This window comes from Gracilinanus agilis, chromosome 5 (genome assembly GCF_016433145.1).
Source record: "Gracilinanus agilis isolate LMUSP501 chromosome 5, AgileGrace, whole genome shotgun sequence".
Classification (NCBI taxonomy): Eukaryota; Metazoa; Chordata; class Mammalia; order Didelphimorphia; family Didelphidae; genus Gracilinanus; species Gracilinanus agilis.
Window position 1 is genome coordinate 185,177,550 of NC_058134.1, and position 17,954 is coordinate 185,195,503.

At 33.4% G+C, this 17,954-nt stretch overlaps 1 protein-coding gene across 1 annotated transcript in view; it reads left to right on the forward strand.

The window, feature by feature from the left end:
- The window catches only part of SOX5 (SRY-box transcription factor 5), a 482,736-nt gene that overhangs the window by 388,154 nt on the left and 76,628 nt on the right, over positions 1–17,954 (forward strand). Inside the window, exon 9 of the mRNA XM_044679066.1 lies at positions 11,453–11,599. Coding sequence (XP_044535001.1) covers positions 11,453–11,599 — 147 coding nt within the window. The remainder of the gene's footprint in view (positions 1–11,452; positions 11,600–17,954) is intronic.

Below are 17,954 nucleotides of genomic sequence, written 5' to 3' on the forward strand. Positions count from 1 at the left end.
TGAGAAAGTATCATGCACATAGTAATATATATACATTATTTTGTTCCTTTTTCTGGAAACTCTTCCACTTAGTCTTAAAACAGAAATTTTTCACAAGACAGGCTGTCTGTCTCTAGTTTTTTATTGCTTTTGTTTTTCTTATTGTTAAGCACTTGAGAAAAAAAATATATATGTATATATATATTTTTTAATCCAAGGAAGTTGAGGTACATAAAACAAAGAGAAAGATGAGCAATATTTGGGAGACTTCAGTAGAATACTAGCAATTGGCTCAGAAGAAATATGAAAGAAAAGCCAATTGATTTACATGGAAACATGCTGTTATGTTTTGAAAGTTTTCTCCAGTACATTAGCTCCTCTTAAGCTCCACATTTAACTTACATTAAGAAGCAAAAATTAAGCAATGAAGTTAGTCCTGGTATTGCCTGACATTTCTTTGTGTTTTTCCCCCTAATCCTTCCATTCCAACACCCTACTCATTTCTCACACTCTTTTCACTACATATTATGTTGTTTTAAGTCCGCCATAAATAAAAATTATTTTTAGGAATAAAGTTTCATGCTCACAGTGGTCACTGCCTCTTAGCACCTTCTGTTCAGAAAAAGGCAATGAAAAGATGTAACAGCTATCTTAGAAATGAGCAGATCTTATTATTTAGAAAATTTTGGATAAAGCTCAGCTATCCTATCCTTTTCAATATTTGTTTACCATTTCTTATCATGAGGTAGAAAAAGAGAGATATTTAATTATATCTATCATCTGTTTCTCTATGCACATGTACAGTATCCTCTGCCTTCCCCAAAGGCACAAGTGTCATGTTCTTTCAGTCCTTGTCGGAACTAAAGAGAAGAGTTGAATCAAACCTTATATTGCTCTGTTGAATGCTTCTTGCTCCAGAGTAAATGTCTCTTGCTGTCACCATCACTGTCACTTGTGCCTTTATCCAGATTGTTTGACCGACAGTAATGGAGACCTGATAATAGAACTTAGTTCAAAGAGCAAATTAAGGTTTTGAGCCAGGCAGAAGAGGCAGAAAGATGCCAGTGTCTACTTTTATAAGTGGCAACTCCCTTGGATCTTGGATCATGGATTATTTTCTTTCGCCCTTTAAAAGAAGATTCATGGTGATTCTTGTGTTTTAAAAAGATGCTTTGTTTTTCAGTAATATTTGAGTCTTTACTTTTGAAATATTGGTTCTACTGGGTTTTGAAAAGGCTATAAAATTATTAGCTACTTCCAAATAACACCAATCTTTTCTTTCCTGCAGAGAATAATTCCATTATGTTATTTCAAAATAGAAATATCTCCTTACTATTATAATTATTCCTTCCCCCCCCCCAATAAAAACCCATACCTTCTCTCTTAGAGTTGATAAAAGTATCAATGATTCTAAGGCACAAGAGAGGGTAAAGCAATTGAGATGAAGTGACTTTCCCAGGGTCACTCAGCTAGGAAGTGTCTGAGGCCAGTATAATTGTGATTTCAATGAGTAAATTAGTTTGTCTCTGCATTATTTCTGACTTTATTTTAAGGAGACTGGAAATATGATCTCTACATTTTATTTCTTTCATAGGTAAGCAAATACAGATAGATATCTTATCAACAATATATAAAAAGCCTAGCTTTTTATATGATTATAATGAAAACTATTGTTATTTGGTTTTATGTGTTTTGTCCTGACATAAAAATGAGAGAAGTGTTTAATTTGAAATCACTGATTCAACACCAATCTTGAAATAACCAGAATGCATTCCTATTTTTACCAAGTTGCATATTACAACTTAAAGCACCAATAGGAAAATCTATAAATAAAAGAACTGAAAAAACACTCACTTAAGGAGATGTATTGAAAATAGTCAAATGCCTTAATTATAGCTCAGCAATTTGAGAAGAGTGGAATCTTATTCATAGCGCATCTGATGTATCATTTGCTCATTAACTATGCTAGTTACTTAATGGATAAGGATGAATTATTATATGTGATACAAATCAAATAAAACTTGTACATTGAAATTTCTTTTTCAAACAGGAACTCAGAATTTTCTTCAAGGAAGTAGGAATTTACAGTTATATTTGATTACCCTGGGGGGATCTTAGAAACTGTGTTGTCCAACTTCCTATTTTTAGAGAAGGAACCTGAGACCTTTAGAGATGAAGTGATTTTTTTCAGGTTCTTGTAATTGATAATCAGGCCAAAGTTTGAATTCAAGTCTTCTGAATCTGACTTATCTTACTATTCCACACTACTTTTTGTAAAGTACAGATGTTATAAACCTAACACTATTCAAGGAACACAGTTTCATCATACTATGAACATGAGAAATATTAAGTCCAATGTCTTTTCAGAATTTTCCAGTTTTTCACATAACACCCTTCATTGACAGACTATCTACGTTGGTCCCCTTTTTTTCCTTATATTGTTAAGATTAAGATAGGAATAAGAATTTTTTATTAAATAATTTATATAGTTATCAGGTTAGTAGGTTCAAGTCCCACCTCAGACACATATTGATTGTATGACCCTAGTTAAGCTATTAACCTCACCATTCCTAGAGCAATCTTCTAAGATTTGATGATGCATAATAGGCACTAATATATTACAGTACATTATGGATACTAATTTAAGACTTTACAATGTAATAGGTGCTATCTGTATTGGTAGAAGGGAATTCCTTACATTAATAAAATCAAAGATGAGATCAAAACAATAATAACAATACTAATGATGATGCTGATACCTACCAAAAAAAATCAGTTCCATGTGGGAAAAGGATTAAGCACTTGTCATCCTGTTCATATGATACTGGAGGTATCCCAAAGATGCTTTTGGTGAGGCTACAGAAAGACCTTACATCCCAATACTTTTTTTCATCTACAAAAAGCAATCATTTTATCTACCTATGTAAGAGTTCACAGAACATCAAGTATAAAAGGACAATAGTAGATTAGTGATTTGTCCTCTCAGTGAACTCCATTGAATATAGGATGATGATAATAATTTCTGTATTATCTATGGCTAATGATGTAATCTCTGAGTTCAAATTGATGAGATTTTTTTCCCTCAAAATCAACTCATTAATGGCTCAGCCTCTACTCAAAGTATTACTTCAATATGGAATTTTCTTTTTATGGCTGGAGTTGTGATTGGCTCATGTGAATTTTCTTTTGGGTGGTAGGGGATATCTCTAGGGACCTTGCTGTCTCCTATAAGTAATATGGCTACATAGATATATAACAAAACCAGGTTTATGTAAGGCAGAAATACCAGAGAAAATAGAAATTGCCACATTTTCCTTGAGTTCCCCTTTTTCTGAGGTCTTGGAATAACTCATAGTCTTGCGTACGTCTCAGCCCAATAATTTGCTATAGTCTAGGCATTTATGAATAAAAATAAGAACCATGGTCAAAGAGCAGACTGTCTTTCATGCTTTCCTACTTTTCTCTAGGACTAGTTTCCTTTTTATCCTACTGCTTTTGACACCATCTAAATACCTCTACTTATATTTGTGGTCCTAGCTCAGCTTTCTAACCAAAATATCTATCTTACCTTCTCACTCTTCCCATTTCCTCTCTTCTGCCATTCCTTTATTTCTTTCCCTCTTCTTTCTTTCTCCCTCTGTTTCCCACTGCCCTCCCTACCCACAAAGAAAACCTAACTGCAAATTGAGGAACAGATGATGATTCATATTTGTTGTGGTTATTCCTCACCAAGAGATCCCTATACCATTAAAATCAGAACTATTCCCAAAAGTCCAAAATTTACTTAAATCATCTAGAAAGAAGTGGCAGTGTCCTGTCCTCCCACTTTGTAAAATGGTGCCTAGTGTTTGATTTCATGAGAATTTGCCCCACCTGCTTGGTAGAGTTTTTCAAATCCTACACTTGCTGAATACCATTAATCACAAAGAAGTAATAACCCTATACGGACATCTTAGTTGAGTGAAAACTCATGTAATAGATATTTTCACAAGAAAAGGCAGCCATAAATAACTAGGGATACAGCAGTTAGATTGTTAAAATATAATTATACTAAATAGATTTTGATGAACAAGGAACACAAGATGATGAGTAATTACATCTCTATTTTTTTTCATTCTATCACATATTTCCCTTCTCTGCACTGGGTCATTACTTCAGTCAGGCTCACCAGGGAGAATGCTTCTTAATGAATTCTCAGCCCCTCGTTTTGAAATGCTTGGGATTCATATGGGGTAAATTACAAGGGGGAAAAATACAGATAAGGCCCAGAGAAGTAGAGATAACACCAAGCTCATATAGACTGATTTTCATATATCATAATTCAAAATGATTTCCAGAGATGTTCTTTGGGAAGAGAGCATATCTCGCTCTCTCTCTTGCTTTCCTCTAGGGCTGATTCGAGTAGTATCAACAGCTTAATATTATACAGAGCTAATTCCAGTAGTATCATAAACAGAACATTGTATATTAGACAAATCAGTTTTCCTCTGTCTCAGTTCCTTTATTTTTAAATTTTAACTACTATGCCCAGATAATATCAGGAAGAATTTTGTAATGAATATATGTAAATATGAGAATATATAACATTAATAACGAACCTTTTATGTATATCATAGAGTATTTTTTTCTTTCATTCTTTTTGTTGTCTCCCCTACTAGACTATAAGCTCTTTGAGGGAAGAGATTGTCTTTTGCCTCTTTATGTATACCTAGTACTTAAAGTAGTAGGTGGCTCCAGAAGTTTACTAAGTAGAGAAGGTATTATCATCACCCAATTGTGTGCTAGAAACAGATCAAACTGACTTGTGAGAACCAATTTTAATTTAAAGAAGTTGAATTTTCAAGTTGTGCTTTTGTACCTCAGAAATCAATAAACATTACAAATCAGAGCTTGATTTATTACTCTGTTGATTGTTTAGGCTAAGGATATTAAACTATAATCTTATGCCAATCAGTATTTGTATGACCAGTGAGCTAAGAAGTTTTTTTACAATTTTAAATAAAATTTTATTGTATTTTTTAAAAGAAAAAAAACCATTCTTACCTTAATATTTTGTACAGAATGTGGTATAGAAACTGGCAATAATAGGATTGGACCTACCATAGTTTTTAGACTCTTGGTCTAGACTTTAAGCTATTGATGAAGGAAAAATATTGAACATGCTGGTTAAACTTAAAAGAATGTCATGTGGATTCTCATGCACCATTGCTAAATATTAACCAATATGCCACTAATTGTAGCTATCCTTTAGTAGATTGAATCATGTAGAGAGTTATTTAAATAATTCAAGTGAAAAGTGATGAGGGACTAAAGTAGTGGCTAAGTAGAGACAAAGGGATGTATACAATAGATACTGTGGAGGTGAAAACATCAAGGTTTGGCCACTGATTGAGAGTGAGGATTCCAGCATGATAGAATTGTGAACCTTGGTATTTGGAAAGTTAATGGCAACCTCCATAATAATAGGGAAACTTAGAAGAGGAGTAGGTATGAGAGGAAAGGTAATGAGTTCATTTTGGACATATTGAGTTTAAGATGCCTAGAGACATTTAGTTTGCATTTGGTGATGAGGGATCAGAGCTCAGGAATCAGATGAAGGAGGCTATGGCTGGATTGTAGATCTGAGAATCTTCATATAGAAAATAATTTAATCCAAAGGAGTTGATAAAATTGTAAGTTAGAAATATAATGTATAGAAAAAAGAAGAGCTAGGCAGAGCATGGGTGGGGGACACTCACAGATAATGGGATGAAAAGGTAGCAGAGGATTGTGAGGAAGAGAAGCAATAGAGAACTTTGTCATGAAAGCGTAAGGATACAGACGATTCAGGAAGAGGATGAAATCATCACTGTAAAGTGATACAGAAAAGTCAAGAAGGATGATGATTGAAAAATTGAACAATAATCATACAGTATAGTGTGGAAAAATTTTGATCTGCTTCAATATAGAGAAAGCCCACATTTATAAGATCTTATATTTATTGAAGTATTGGAATATGGAGGGACTAAATAACAGTTTTTAAGAAGATATGAGTATTCTCTATGCAGAATGTCCAGGAGGAAGGAATAAGACATTGAGACATAATTATACCATGCAACTGTAATACAGAGATTAACAGATGCACACTGATACAAGCTCTTTCATTGCAAATTAGAAGGAATAGCTGTGTCTTTTCTAGATCATGAAGTTGAAGAATTCTTCAACTGACACTAAACCTTTTGGTTGTTCTTTAATGCCCATGGATGACCAAATTAGTATCTAATCAAGCCAGGTTATAAGGCTTCCTCTATTCTGTGTAAACTGAATAGAAAATTTAAATAAATTATCTTGTAGCAAGAGCTATATACCTCTTAATGCTCTTTGCTTCCCAAAGCATATTTTTTTTTAAAGATTGAAATGATTTGATCAGAAAATATTATGGCTCCTCCTTTCTGCCCTTGCCTATCCAACCAAAGGTAGATAGGTTGGTAGGGAGTTAAGTCCAAGAGAGATAAGAGAATTGAATGAAGGTCAAAATTCTGTGATAAAATACTTTTATTCTTATGCTGAAGTATGAGAAAAAAACAAAACCTAGTTGAACTTCCTAGTTGGAAGTAAGGATATGGAAAGGGATAGGACTCACCTTCTGTAAATAGCCCTAAAAGATTAAAAATCTTTTATTTGTATTACTGATCATACAATGTTTAAGGTTGGTTATCACAATGGAAATTTAAAGTATTTTTAATTGTTAGAATTACCAGGTTGTTTGGAATAGACTTTTCTCTTTAAAAATGATTTTTACTTTCCCTTTCTCAAGCTTAAAATTCATTTTTAGTACTTGGGATATTTTCTCCTTGAGAAACAGCTAATGCTATGTGAGAAAAGTTTAAAATAATGTATTTGGAATAAAGGAATCACATTTGCATTGCTTCTTAATTCATATTATGCAAAATTAAAATAAAAAAATTCATAACCTGAGCTTAATAAGATATATACAACAGAAATACATTATATATATATCTTTTGTGATGGGACTTAGAATGATTAAGAAATTGAAATACTTAATTTGTCCATGGTTATAAATAATTAAATACCGAGTAAATCTTATTCATGTTCTGGCTTATTAATTTTATTTTTAAAAATTAAACATTTTAAAATTAAAAATTAAACAAACTTAAATAAAACTTTAAATATCTTATGTTTTGAAAAAAACTTTAAAATTATCATTTTTGCCTTTTTTATTTTAGATGTAAATGTTAAAATGCTTCTATTCTCACCTCTTCTTTGTAATAAAAACCAAAAATATTTTTGCGTGTGTATTCTAAACCAGTAATGAGTATTCTTAGCATTTGGTAAGAATACTCTAAAGAGTAGTTTTCAAAGATTAAGCTGTTGATATACAGTTTAGGCATCCAGCCAGTCTGTTATGATGCATCCTTTTGTAAACTTCAATAGCATTTACCCTTTACTATACAGGGTGAACTGTAAATTTTCAAGGTGATGACCTAGGAGAAAGAGGGATGTCTGCTTAATGACTATAGAAGCAAAGTTCACTTGTGACAGATGATACTATTTTCACATTGCAAAATGTAACCAGTTGCTTTTTAACTCATATAATGAGAACATCTCTTCATCTTAAATAGAAATCAGCAAACTTTCACACATCATATTTTTGTTAAATTTTCATAGCTCTCTGTCTACAAATCAGGGCCTAAAACTTAAATACTATCTTTTCCTGTAATTTTCATAAGGAAGCATTTTTACTAACCTTACTGAGGAATTATTCTAACTTTAGGTTTTGTGAATTCCTTTTTGATAGATCATTATTGCCATGCCCTTCACCTTTCTCATGTACTTCATTATCACTAAGGTGTCTTCTTTTAAATTGGTTTGGTCAGAGACTAATATGATATAGGATTAAATGATCTCTGAGGTTTCTTCCAACTGTAAATTCTGAACTCATATGATAATAGCTGCGATCTGTTTTCCTTAGGGCATTGTTAGAAAGAACATCAAATTGGAAGCCAAATAGACCTGTATTTGAATTTCATTTGTCCTTAATAATAGTAATATCATCATTATTAATAATAACCATTATTATTAATAGTAACTATAATTTATATAGCCCTTTAATGTTTACAAATTATTTTGCATATGTTGGCTCCTTTGGTCCTCACATCAACCTTTTGGTGTAGCTACTTCCCTATTTTGCAGTTGAGAATTCTGAAACTTAGCAAGATGAAATGGCTTTTCCAGTGTCACACAGTTAGCAAGTGTCTGAGTTAGAATTCAAACTCAGTTCTTCCTGATTCTAAGTCCAGAACTCTTCTATCATGCCACCACACTTCCACTAACAATGAGCAAATCACTTGACTTTTCTTGGTCACAATTTCCTTATTTATAAAATAAGAATATGCTCCCTATTTCTCATAAATTTATTATCATAACTACACCTAATAATGTATTTGAGCAGTATATACACATGTTACCACCACATGTACTGATACTTCTATGCTTAATGTTCGGTATTCCTAAACTCATAATGCCTTTGATGTGAATATTTTCTCTACTGACAGAGATATCAACCCTTCTATGTCATAAAAACTCTTTGTTGAATTGATTGAATACTTTAGTACTTATTCATCTCTGATCTCCTCAGTGAGAACTCCATGGGCAGATATCACCATCCTACCCTAGTGGAGCATCCTTGATTATGTTCTTCCAGAGATGCTCAAAAATGATGTACAATGTGATGTGTTGGAGGATCCTTCTCTAGGGCTGTTTTCCACATTTTATAAACACGGGATATCTAGCTGTTACTCCTTTACTCATGTCACATCACCATTTTGTTTCTACTTTAGCTAGAAAAACCTGATCATCTGGTAGCTAACTTTCTGATGAGAAATTTCTCCAAATTTACAGACAAGGTGGTAGATAACTTATATACAATCTGTTGCTAATCTTGTACTAAACAAACTGTTTAGTTTGATAGGATACGTTAGGGTGGCACTACACTGATGTAGCTCTCTAGAATTCACAGTCATTTTCATGCCATGATGAGTCTTAGAGTGGAATCACTTTAATGGAGGATTATTGTTGTTGTTATAGCAACCATATTAATATTTGAGGCAGTAAAGTATAGTGTAAAGAACTTTGGATTGGCAGTCAAAGGACTTGACTGAATCGCAACTTTACTATTTACTAACTATATGACCTGGTTGAAAACAATTAATCCTTGTGCCTCAGTTTCCTTATTTGTAAAATGAGTTCTGCTAGATGAACTCTTATATCTCTTCTTATGCTAAATCTAAGATCATCATATATCTAGGAGATTGCATTATCTAGTGATTAATAGTTATTAAATATTTTTCAGCAACAATATTTTCTTCCTTGTACTCCAGAATAAAATTTGCTTTTGTTTTTTTTTGTTTGATTTTATGTATGTGTCTGTGTGAAAATGTGTTCATACATGAATATATGTTTATATTTCTATTTTTTCTTTGAACTGCTCTCTTCCTATCTGAACACCTGATTGGCCTAGAGTAGGCTTTTTTTGGGGGTGGGGGGAATCTTTCCTCAGAGATAAAGTAAAGGTATCCCAAAAGAGTTCTTGATCCCTTTACCACTATTCCCCTATTTTAGAGGGTATGGAGAAGTCATAGCTTGCACAGAGGAAAATAAGTTTCCATAATCTGGATATCCAGATATGTGGGAGCTGGGTAAAGAGGTTTTATATTATAGATATTATATAATATTTGCCTGCTTACCTCTATTTGTATATCTTGAATTTTTATGTCACAATGCTATGTAGTAGTAAAGCAAGTCTTCAATGTTAAAAATATTTTAACTTCCATGAAACTTTGCTTTACATAAGGCTATTTTTGCAAAGGCAAAAACTTCATTTAAAATAATTAGTAATATTGAATTATTGAACTATATCTCATTAATTGTTAAATAGCATTAGATTTGTTATTAAGTAAAGTTTGTTTTGGTAGTTTTATCTGTGATGGATAGCATAGATTGAAGATATTTCAGTTATATCATCTATGATCTATTACCTCTTTAGGAGGACCTTTATTTGATCTGTATTCACATAGCATAAACTGAAGTGGAATTTTGGCAATTATCCAATTGTTTTTATCAGTGTAGGAAGTCAAAGTAGTGTTCCTTAACACACAGCTCTCCTTTCCCATCTATATCTATATCTATATCTATATCTATACATATATATATAATTCATAAGAAGCGTTACAGGCATACTGATCTGAGGACCACAATATTTTTTCTACCTCACTCAAAAGCCACTAGGAAAGATGCTTTATCAGTTTGAACCTTTTGTACTTAGTTGTAGCTTAGCTTCTAGTTAAAAGGGGTTTTTGTCACCACATAAGACAACAGGAAATGCGAAAAAAAAGATGTTTAAGAACTAGGTACTCATGGGCATCTACTTCTCAGCATACAATTATTCATTTCAGCAATCTAAGGAGTCCTTGTAGAATGTGAACTAATAGGAAGAGGAATACAGCTGCTGTATTTTCAAAACTAAAACATTCTATTGGAAGAGATCAAATAACACAATCATTCAATATAGTCGTTCAACAAGTATTTACTGTTATTAAGTTGGTTGGCACTGTGCTAATGGTTGGAAATTCAAGAAAAAAGCAAAACCAGCCCCTGCCCTCAAGAGACTTATATTATTAAGGAAGAGACAACACATGTACATAAAGAGATAATAAATATTCAAGGGCATGGTGGAGCCAACCCATATTGATTAATTAATAAATTTTCAGTGTGATGTCATCAACCGCTACAAATCAGAGCATGATTTATTGTTTTGCTGATTGTTTTCACTTAAGAAAATGATGAGGAGTGCAAGGGAATGCAGATAGGAGATAGAATATCACTTTTGAGGAATGGGAAGTAGACCAGTATGGCTGCATCATACGATGCAAAGAGGGATTTTATGTGAAGAAATACTGGGGTGACATGAAGTGGTCAGGTTTTAAAGAGCTTTAAATGGCATCTATTTGTTCCTAAAGGTAAATAAGAGTGCTACTGGACTTTATTGAATAAAGGCTTGACAAGACATGGCTACTCTTTTGGAATATCACTTTGGCAGCTACAGACAGTATGGATCTGGAATGGTGAAAAAATTGAAGCAAGGTGACCACTTAGAAGGTTGTGAGAATGATCTAAGAAATAGGTGCTGAAAACCTGATTTAGATTTACTCTGGTTAAAAGTAAATATAGACTGCTATTATTTGCTTGGAATTCACTAGGTATACAGAAGCTAGAACATCTACTGTGATATTTGTCATTTTTTCCCAGAGAAATGCCATAAAAAGTTGAGGTGACGGCTTCTCTTGAAATATTCCAGTGTGCTAAATAAAAAATACCCATCAGAAGAATACAGTATTTGAAGTAGAAGTTTTTGAAAGCTGCGTTTATTTATTTATTGATGATATTTCTTTTTTTTTCCTTTTTCTTTATGTAGCAGTTATATGCTGCCCAGCTAGCTGCAATGCAAGTATCTCCAGGAGGAAAGTTACCAGGCATACCCCAAGGCAACCTTGGTGCTGCTGTATCTCCAACCAGCATTCATACAGAGAAGAGCACAAATAGCCCACCACCTAAAAGCAAGGTATTATTTCAAAGTTAAATATATTTTTTTAAATTCCGTGTTAACTGAATGTATTAAAAAATGGGGTCAGCTTGACACCTAATTATTAAAGATCAGTCACTATGTATCTTAGAAGAGATACTTAGCATGTTCCAGTCCTGGGTAATATACTCTGGCTAAAATTCAGTGAAGTGTCAAAATTAATTAAAAATATGTGTATATACAAACAGACACAATACAGAAGCATTTGTGTACAAAAGCACTTTTTTTGTTGTTGTATGAATTACTTTAGAGATTTTCCTTTTCATTTTTATAATATCCTTGAATAATGATTAGCATTATCACTTCCATTTTACATATGGATGGGGAAAGCACAAAGACATTAAATGAATTGACTTAGAGAGCACAGTAAGTAAATGACAAAGGCAATAAATGAACTCATATCTCTTAATTCTTACCAATCTGATGATAAAAGGCAAGTGGAACTACTTTCAACAATCCATGAGTATGTACATAAAGCAGTAGCACTGATGATATAAAACATTGTATTACCCATTTGCCCCCTATATTTGTCTTTGAATGATTCATATGATTTTTTTCTGCAGCATATTTGCTTTACTTGTTTAGTTTGGTTTTAGCAAGCACTAAAATTAATATTACCTGAGCAAATCTTGGCCCAGAGCTTGGCTCACAAAGGAGTCTAAGAAAAGTGATAACCTAAGATTAAAATTTCACTAAGCATAAGTAATAAAGAAGATAACTCAAGTTTGACAGATATAATGCCATGTATATCCAAATGCCTTCAATTTACAAGTATTTATTAAGTGTTCACTATGTAAGAAGGACTGTACTAGCCACTGGGCTTAAAAGTTATCCAAAACAGTTCAATCCTTGATGTCAGGGAACTTATTCTCATATAGTGTGAACTTTATCAGAACTAAAAATATAGTAGAGAAATTTTGCCAACCTTTTTATTTTATTTAGTAAGATTATAAGCAATTGGCCAGCCTAAGTCCAGAATTTTAAATTAGAAATAATATCTATGTAATTAATTACACACACATACACACTTATCTGTGTGTATCTATACAGAAGATAATCATGGAGTGAAAACATTTCACTTTTGGAATCAACAATAAATTCATGGGTAAAAGATGAAAAGGCATCAGAGGAAATTTTTTAAAAAATAGAGAAGCACAAACTGTGACTTTGTGGTATTAACTTCTCAATTCCATTATTATTTATATAAAATGTAAATTTTAAACCCAGGAATTTCAGGATACATTTAAAAATGACTTGTAAGAATAGTAGATTAAGCTGTTGGAAAATGTTACAGATTTTTAGTGTGAGAGTATAAGAATTTTACTTTGAGTTGACTTTGCAACACGAGATTCCTCCTTCAAGACAGTCTAGTTCCCATTTGTGCTTTTTGAATATACATCCATATGGAGTATTAAGTGGAGATTTGAGACAATTTCAAATAATTTAGCTACCAAAAGAACAATTTTGCCTCGTAGCTATACAATTAGACCAAAAGCAATGTGGTTTACATGTGAATTATCTGGATAGCTATCCAACTCTCTGTTTCAAATTAAATATGTGGGGAAAAAAATCAAGATAGCATTAGCAGAAGGAGAATAGAGATTGAACTTATGATTTCCCTGATGTAAGAGGCTCCTGGAGAATAAAATTATTTCTACCAATGCAGGCTGTCCCTCCTCTGCAACTTATAGCCTTAGAGAGTTACTTTGGGCTCTAAAGGTTGTAATTTGTTCCCGGTCACACAGCCAGTGTCTTTCAGAAGGGAAGACTCGATCCCTGATTTCCTGGCTTCTAACCATCTCTCTATCCACTACATTATCCTGCTATTCAACAGAGGGGGCAGTTTCTTTATTAAGGATTATCTTTCTTTTAAAAAACAAATGAAAACCATTGAAAACACCTGAGTGAAAAGATAATAAACATTTAATTATTTTATTAAGAGAGTAAATGAGGATTACAAAAGTTGTTATCTGTTCCATTTCAAATAATAAATAGAGTAGACCCATGATACAAATCTGTGGATCAATTAATCATTAAGTGTTTTTTAAATACCTACTATGCTCTGATCGATAAGCTTTGAAGGAGAATTGACTGGTAATTTTAAGAGACAGAAGTGAGCACGGAAAATATTCCAGGGATGGAGACAAGACAAGGAATGTCATGTCTAAGAATCAGCAAGAAGTCTAGTTTGGCCAGACCTAAGACTACAGGAAAGAAAGTTACCTATAATGGTGGAAATGTTGTGAAGTACTTTAAATGCCCTAAAGAAGAATTTTATACATGATCCCAGAAGCAATAGGGAACCACTGGAATTTCTTAAGGAGGGGAGTTACATGGTCTAGTCTATGCTTTAGCAATATGACTTTGGTAGCTGAAGAGACAATAGAAAAGGCAAGGCAAAAAAGCTAATTAGGAGACTTGTAATAATACAGATGATGAGTGATGAAAGCTTGAATAAGTGGAGCAGCTAAGAGAAGAAAAAAGAATAGAGGTGAAAACTGACAAGCTGTAGGTAGAAAAAATATTTAACAAATGATTAGATATATGAGGTAAGGAATCTTAAGATTGTGAATCTGTGGGTACCGGAAGGATGGAGGTACCATCAATAGAATGAGGTCAAAGGATGCTCAAACCATTATAGCTATGGAGGTTTGCCTTATTTATACTTTATAATCATAGATGAAGAACTGTCTTAAGTCAGAAATATCTTTGGCTATGTGATCCTGAGCAAATACTTAAATTTTCCAAATCCCAACAGTGTTTTAAGATTCCTAGTTGTGGAAGCCTTACTGATCAGCAATGCTAGAGTTTCTTTACTGCAATTCTCTTACATGTATATAATCACAGATCCAGAACAACACACATCATATGAAATGCATTGTCACATTTGTATAGGGTCATAGAACATATATGTCTTTCTCTATTCAATATCTGTATGTTAATATAGAAACAAATAGTGCATCCCCCAAAAAGTATTTTCCATTAAGATGTTTGTGAGTAAATACCTGCATTGACGATTATGTTCTGAATGTTTTCATTGACCTTGTACTTCTGTGAATGAAGTGAATGTTTTAATGCATTGCCAAAGTCTTTGAAAGAAAGTTATGTAATAGGAATTACAGTCACTAAATATAAATCAGTCTTGTGAGTATAATTGTCTCTGTGAAGTTCTGGTGTACAGATGGACCAGCAGAGTTTTCAGTAATTATCTGTAGGTTTTGCACACATAATTTAACATTCATTGAAAAGGCTAGTCATATCAGCAAAATATGGGCATTTACACAGAGAAGTCTAGGTCATTTTGCGTGAAAGTAAGGTACTGGTATGTGTTTTTTCTTGCTTTGTTTATGAAATTTCCTGTTTGAATATTCTCAAGTTGATGCACTGCTTTAAGATATTCTTTCTTTTGAATTGCCCTTTATACATTTCTTCCTTCTAGCCAAATTTTTATAACTTTAAATCCTTCTTCCCCAACCCATTTATGCTGCTAACTGTGAGGGCAATGTGATACAGTCAAAAGACTGTTAAATTTGGGGCCAGAGGATCTGTGTTTGAGTTCCCATTCTTCTATTGACTAGGTTCCTTCTATCTTGAAATCTATAATACTAAGACAACCCTAATAACCAACCTATGGTTCATTTATTCAAGAAACAAGCATTTATTGAACACATACACTGTACTACATAAAATGAGAATCAGATATGATCAAATGGTGAGTTTTCTTTGCTGAAACTCAGAGACTATATCATGCTTATAGCTGAAGAAATGATTATTTTCAGGTTCCCTCTCAATCACAGATGCAACTCTGTAGACATTTGAGATTTGATCACAGTATTGTAGGGCATGAGGGGCCTCTGAGATCATATAGTCTAATACCTTCATTTTAAAGATGAACAAACTGAGACTCAGAAAGGTTAAGTGATTTGTCCAGTCACACAGCTAACAAGGAGCTCAGATTCAAATCTAGTTTCTCTGACTCCAAATCCAGTATTCTAAACAAAATAACTTTTAGCTATGTTTAGATCTGCTCTTGTTTCATAGTCCTAGTTTATAGGCCTGTAGTTTCTCCCTTCTTTGGCATTAGTTAAAAAAAAAAAGGGACATGTCTTTAAAAAAATGACTCTATGAAGATGAAGTTTTGATTTCTTTTGTTTGTAGGCTTAGGCAAAAATTTTACAGATAACATCAACTCTAATGCCTAGAATAGAAGTTCTTAATTTATTTCATAGGTGTTTAAGAAAACTTATAATTTTGAATTGAAAGTGTGGTTTACTTTCAATTATTATTTTTAAAAAAACAAGATTTTTATTGGAGGTTGGTTAGGAAAGGGGAAGATTCCTCTGTTTATGACAGTAAGGTTTGAAAAGGTGTCCTTCCTCTCCTTTAGTATCTATTAACATGCTCTCCTATCCTCTTGTCTTGTCATAATAGATTCCTTAAACTGACAGTAATCTTAGGTTTAAGCCCAACAGTAAAACTGCATAGATAATAAAAATAGTGAGACAAATACACTTTATAATGGTTATTTTAATTCATTATATAGTCAAATAATATGTATACATACATATATATGAACATATATTTTTAAAGCCAGGCACTACTATATTAAGTGAATGTAGTTCTTTTGGCAGAAGTTGACATTTATGGTACATTTTGACTTCAAAAATCTTTTGAAAATCTTTAAGGACATTTATTTTACCTCAGTTAAAACTAGTAATTGTTAATTTTTCTTTCTTTTTGAAGCCATTATTTGTACTAGAGTATATAGTATATAGGGGCTTGGGGGGGGTATATGTCTGGCAGATTATAAAAGAGACTTGTACATTCAAGATTCCTCTGTTATCTGTGGATTTACCTGAAATAAACTGAATGGATGGTTTGACAGGGAAGCAGCATTTCTTGGTTGTAACAATGGCATTTTAAAGCTTTTTCCAACTGGTGGTATAAACAAGATGGTCTTGTTGGCAGCTGTCAAAATCAACCTTTTTCTTTAAATTTCATTGTTTACCCTTATTCTTAAGTGTTTCCTTGCCTTTGACTCACAACTCTAGAGAAGGACACAAACAAAACTTATTTGCAATTTGCAAAAATAGAAGGGGGGGCCCGAAATGAGGGGGCTCCAAAAGACTGTAAAATTGTGCAGCATGAGTCCTCTGATGCATGCTGTTTTCAATCTGCTGTGTGCCAGTTGGAGGCTCAGGGAGTGCATGAGAGAGAGAGAGAGAAAGGATAATGCTGAGAAATGATAGAGTGGCTGTGACCTCCAAGCTCAGCCTGGAAATCCAAGACATTGATTTCACTTAGCATTCCTGCTGAGAAATCCGGCAGAGTTCAGTTGTAATAAAAGAACAAGATTCTGTTCTAATGGTAATGGCGTATGACAGACATATCACTTTGTCTGTCCTCAGCACCAGAGAGAGGAGAATTGGAGAAAGGTCACCTGACCTGCCTGGGCTAGCGTATGAGTGCTGTACTGAGCTTTGAACTCCAGCCTTGGAACACAATTATTTATAATATTAAATGATAAAGAAACCTTTAGAGGACTTACAGTAAACCCCCCGAATACTGCATCAAGGAATGGTGTCTTAGGAGCCTGGAAACGGGAGAAGAAATCCAGCATATTGCAAATTTGCATTACAGAACATGAATCGTATTACACGGAGGGTTATGCCTCCTTGGGTCTTGCGTTGGCTGTTTGAGGTGTGTTTGCATCCGTGCCTGACATATTGTCATTAGTTCAATTTTATTTTTTGGCGCCACCTCATTTTAACAGTTGTGAGCAAAGAAACATTTGTTTTTCACAGCCTACTTTGCCAAAGGCTGGCTGGTGTAGAATTAGGGTCGTCAGCATGTAGAAAACCTTCCTAAAGTTAAGTAAAATGGATCTAGGAACTGTCGTGTATTTAGAAAAGTCTTGAAGATTCCCTTGTCTTCGAAGCCTTGCTTGCAACTTTATTGTCAAACCTAAGAAAATATGTTCAGCTGTCCAGAAACGCCTGCCTCCCTCACCCGTGTCCCCACAGCTGAGTCTGTGACCAAATATTGGTAAACATCTACATCTGAAAAGTTTGGAAGCTTGAACTCTACTGCAATAGCAGTTCTGTTTGAATGCATGAAAAGCATTAATCTCAACCTCTGTTATAAGAATGAAAACAAGTGCTTTAATTAAGAGTTTGGCAAGCATTGTTCCTTGAATTTCTTACACTTGAATATTTTCTTTCTAAGCCCATTTTTTACATCTTGACGAATGTCTTTGCCAAAGATTCACTATTCAAACACATAGAACTGACATGGTGTTCCTCATTCTTTCCGTTGAGAAATGTCTTGCTATTTA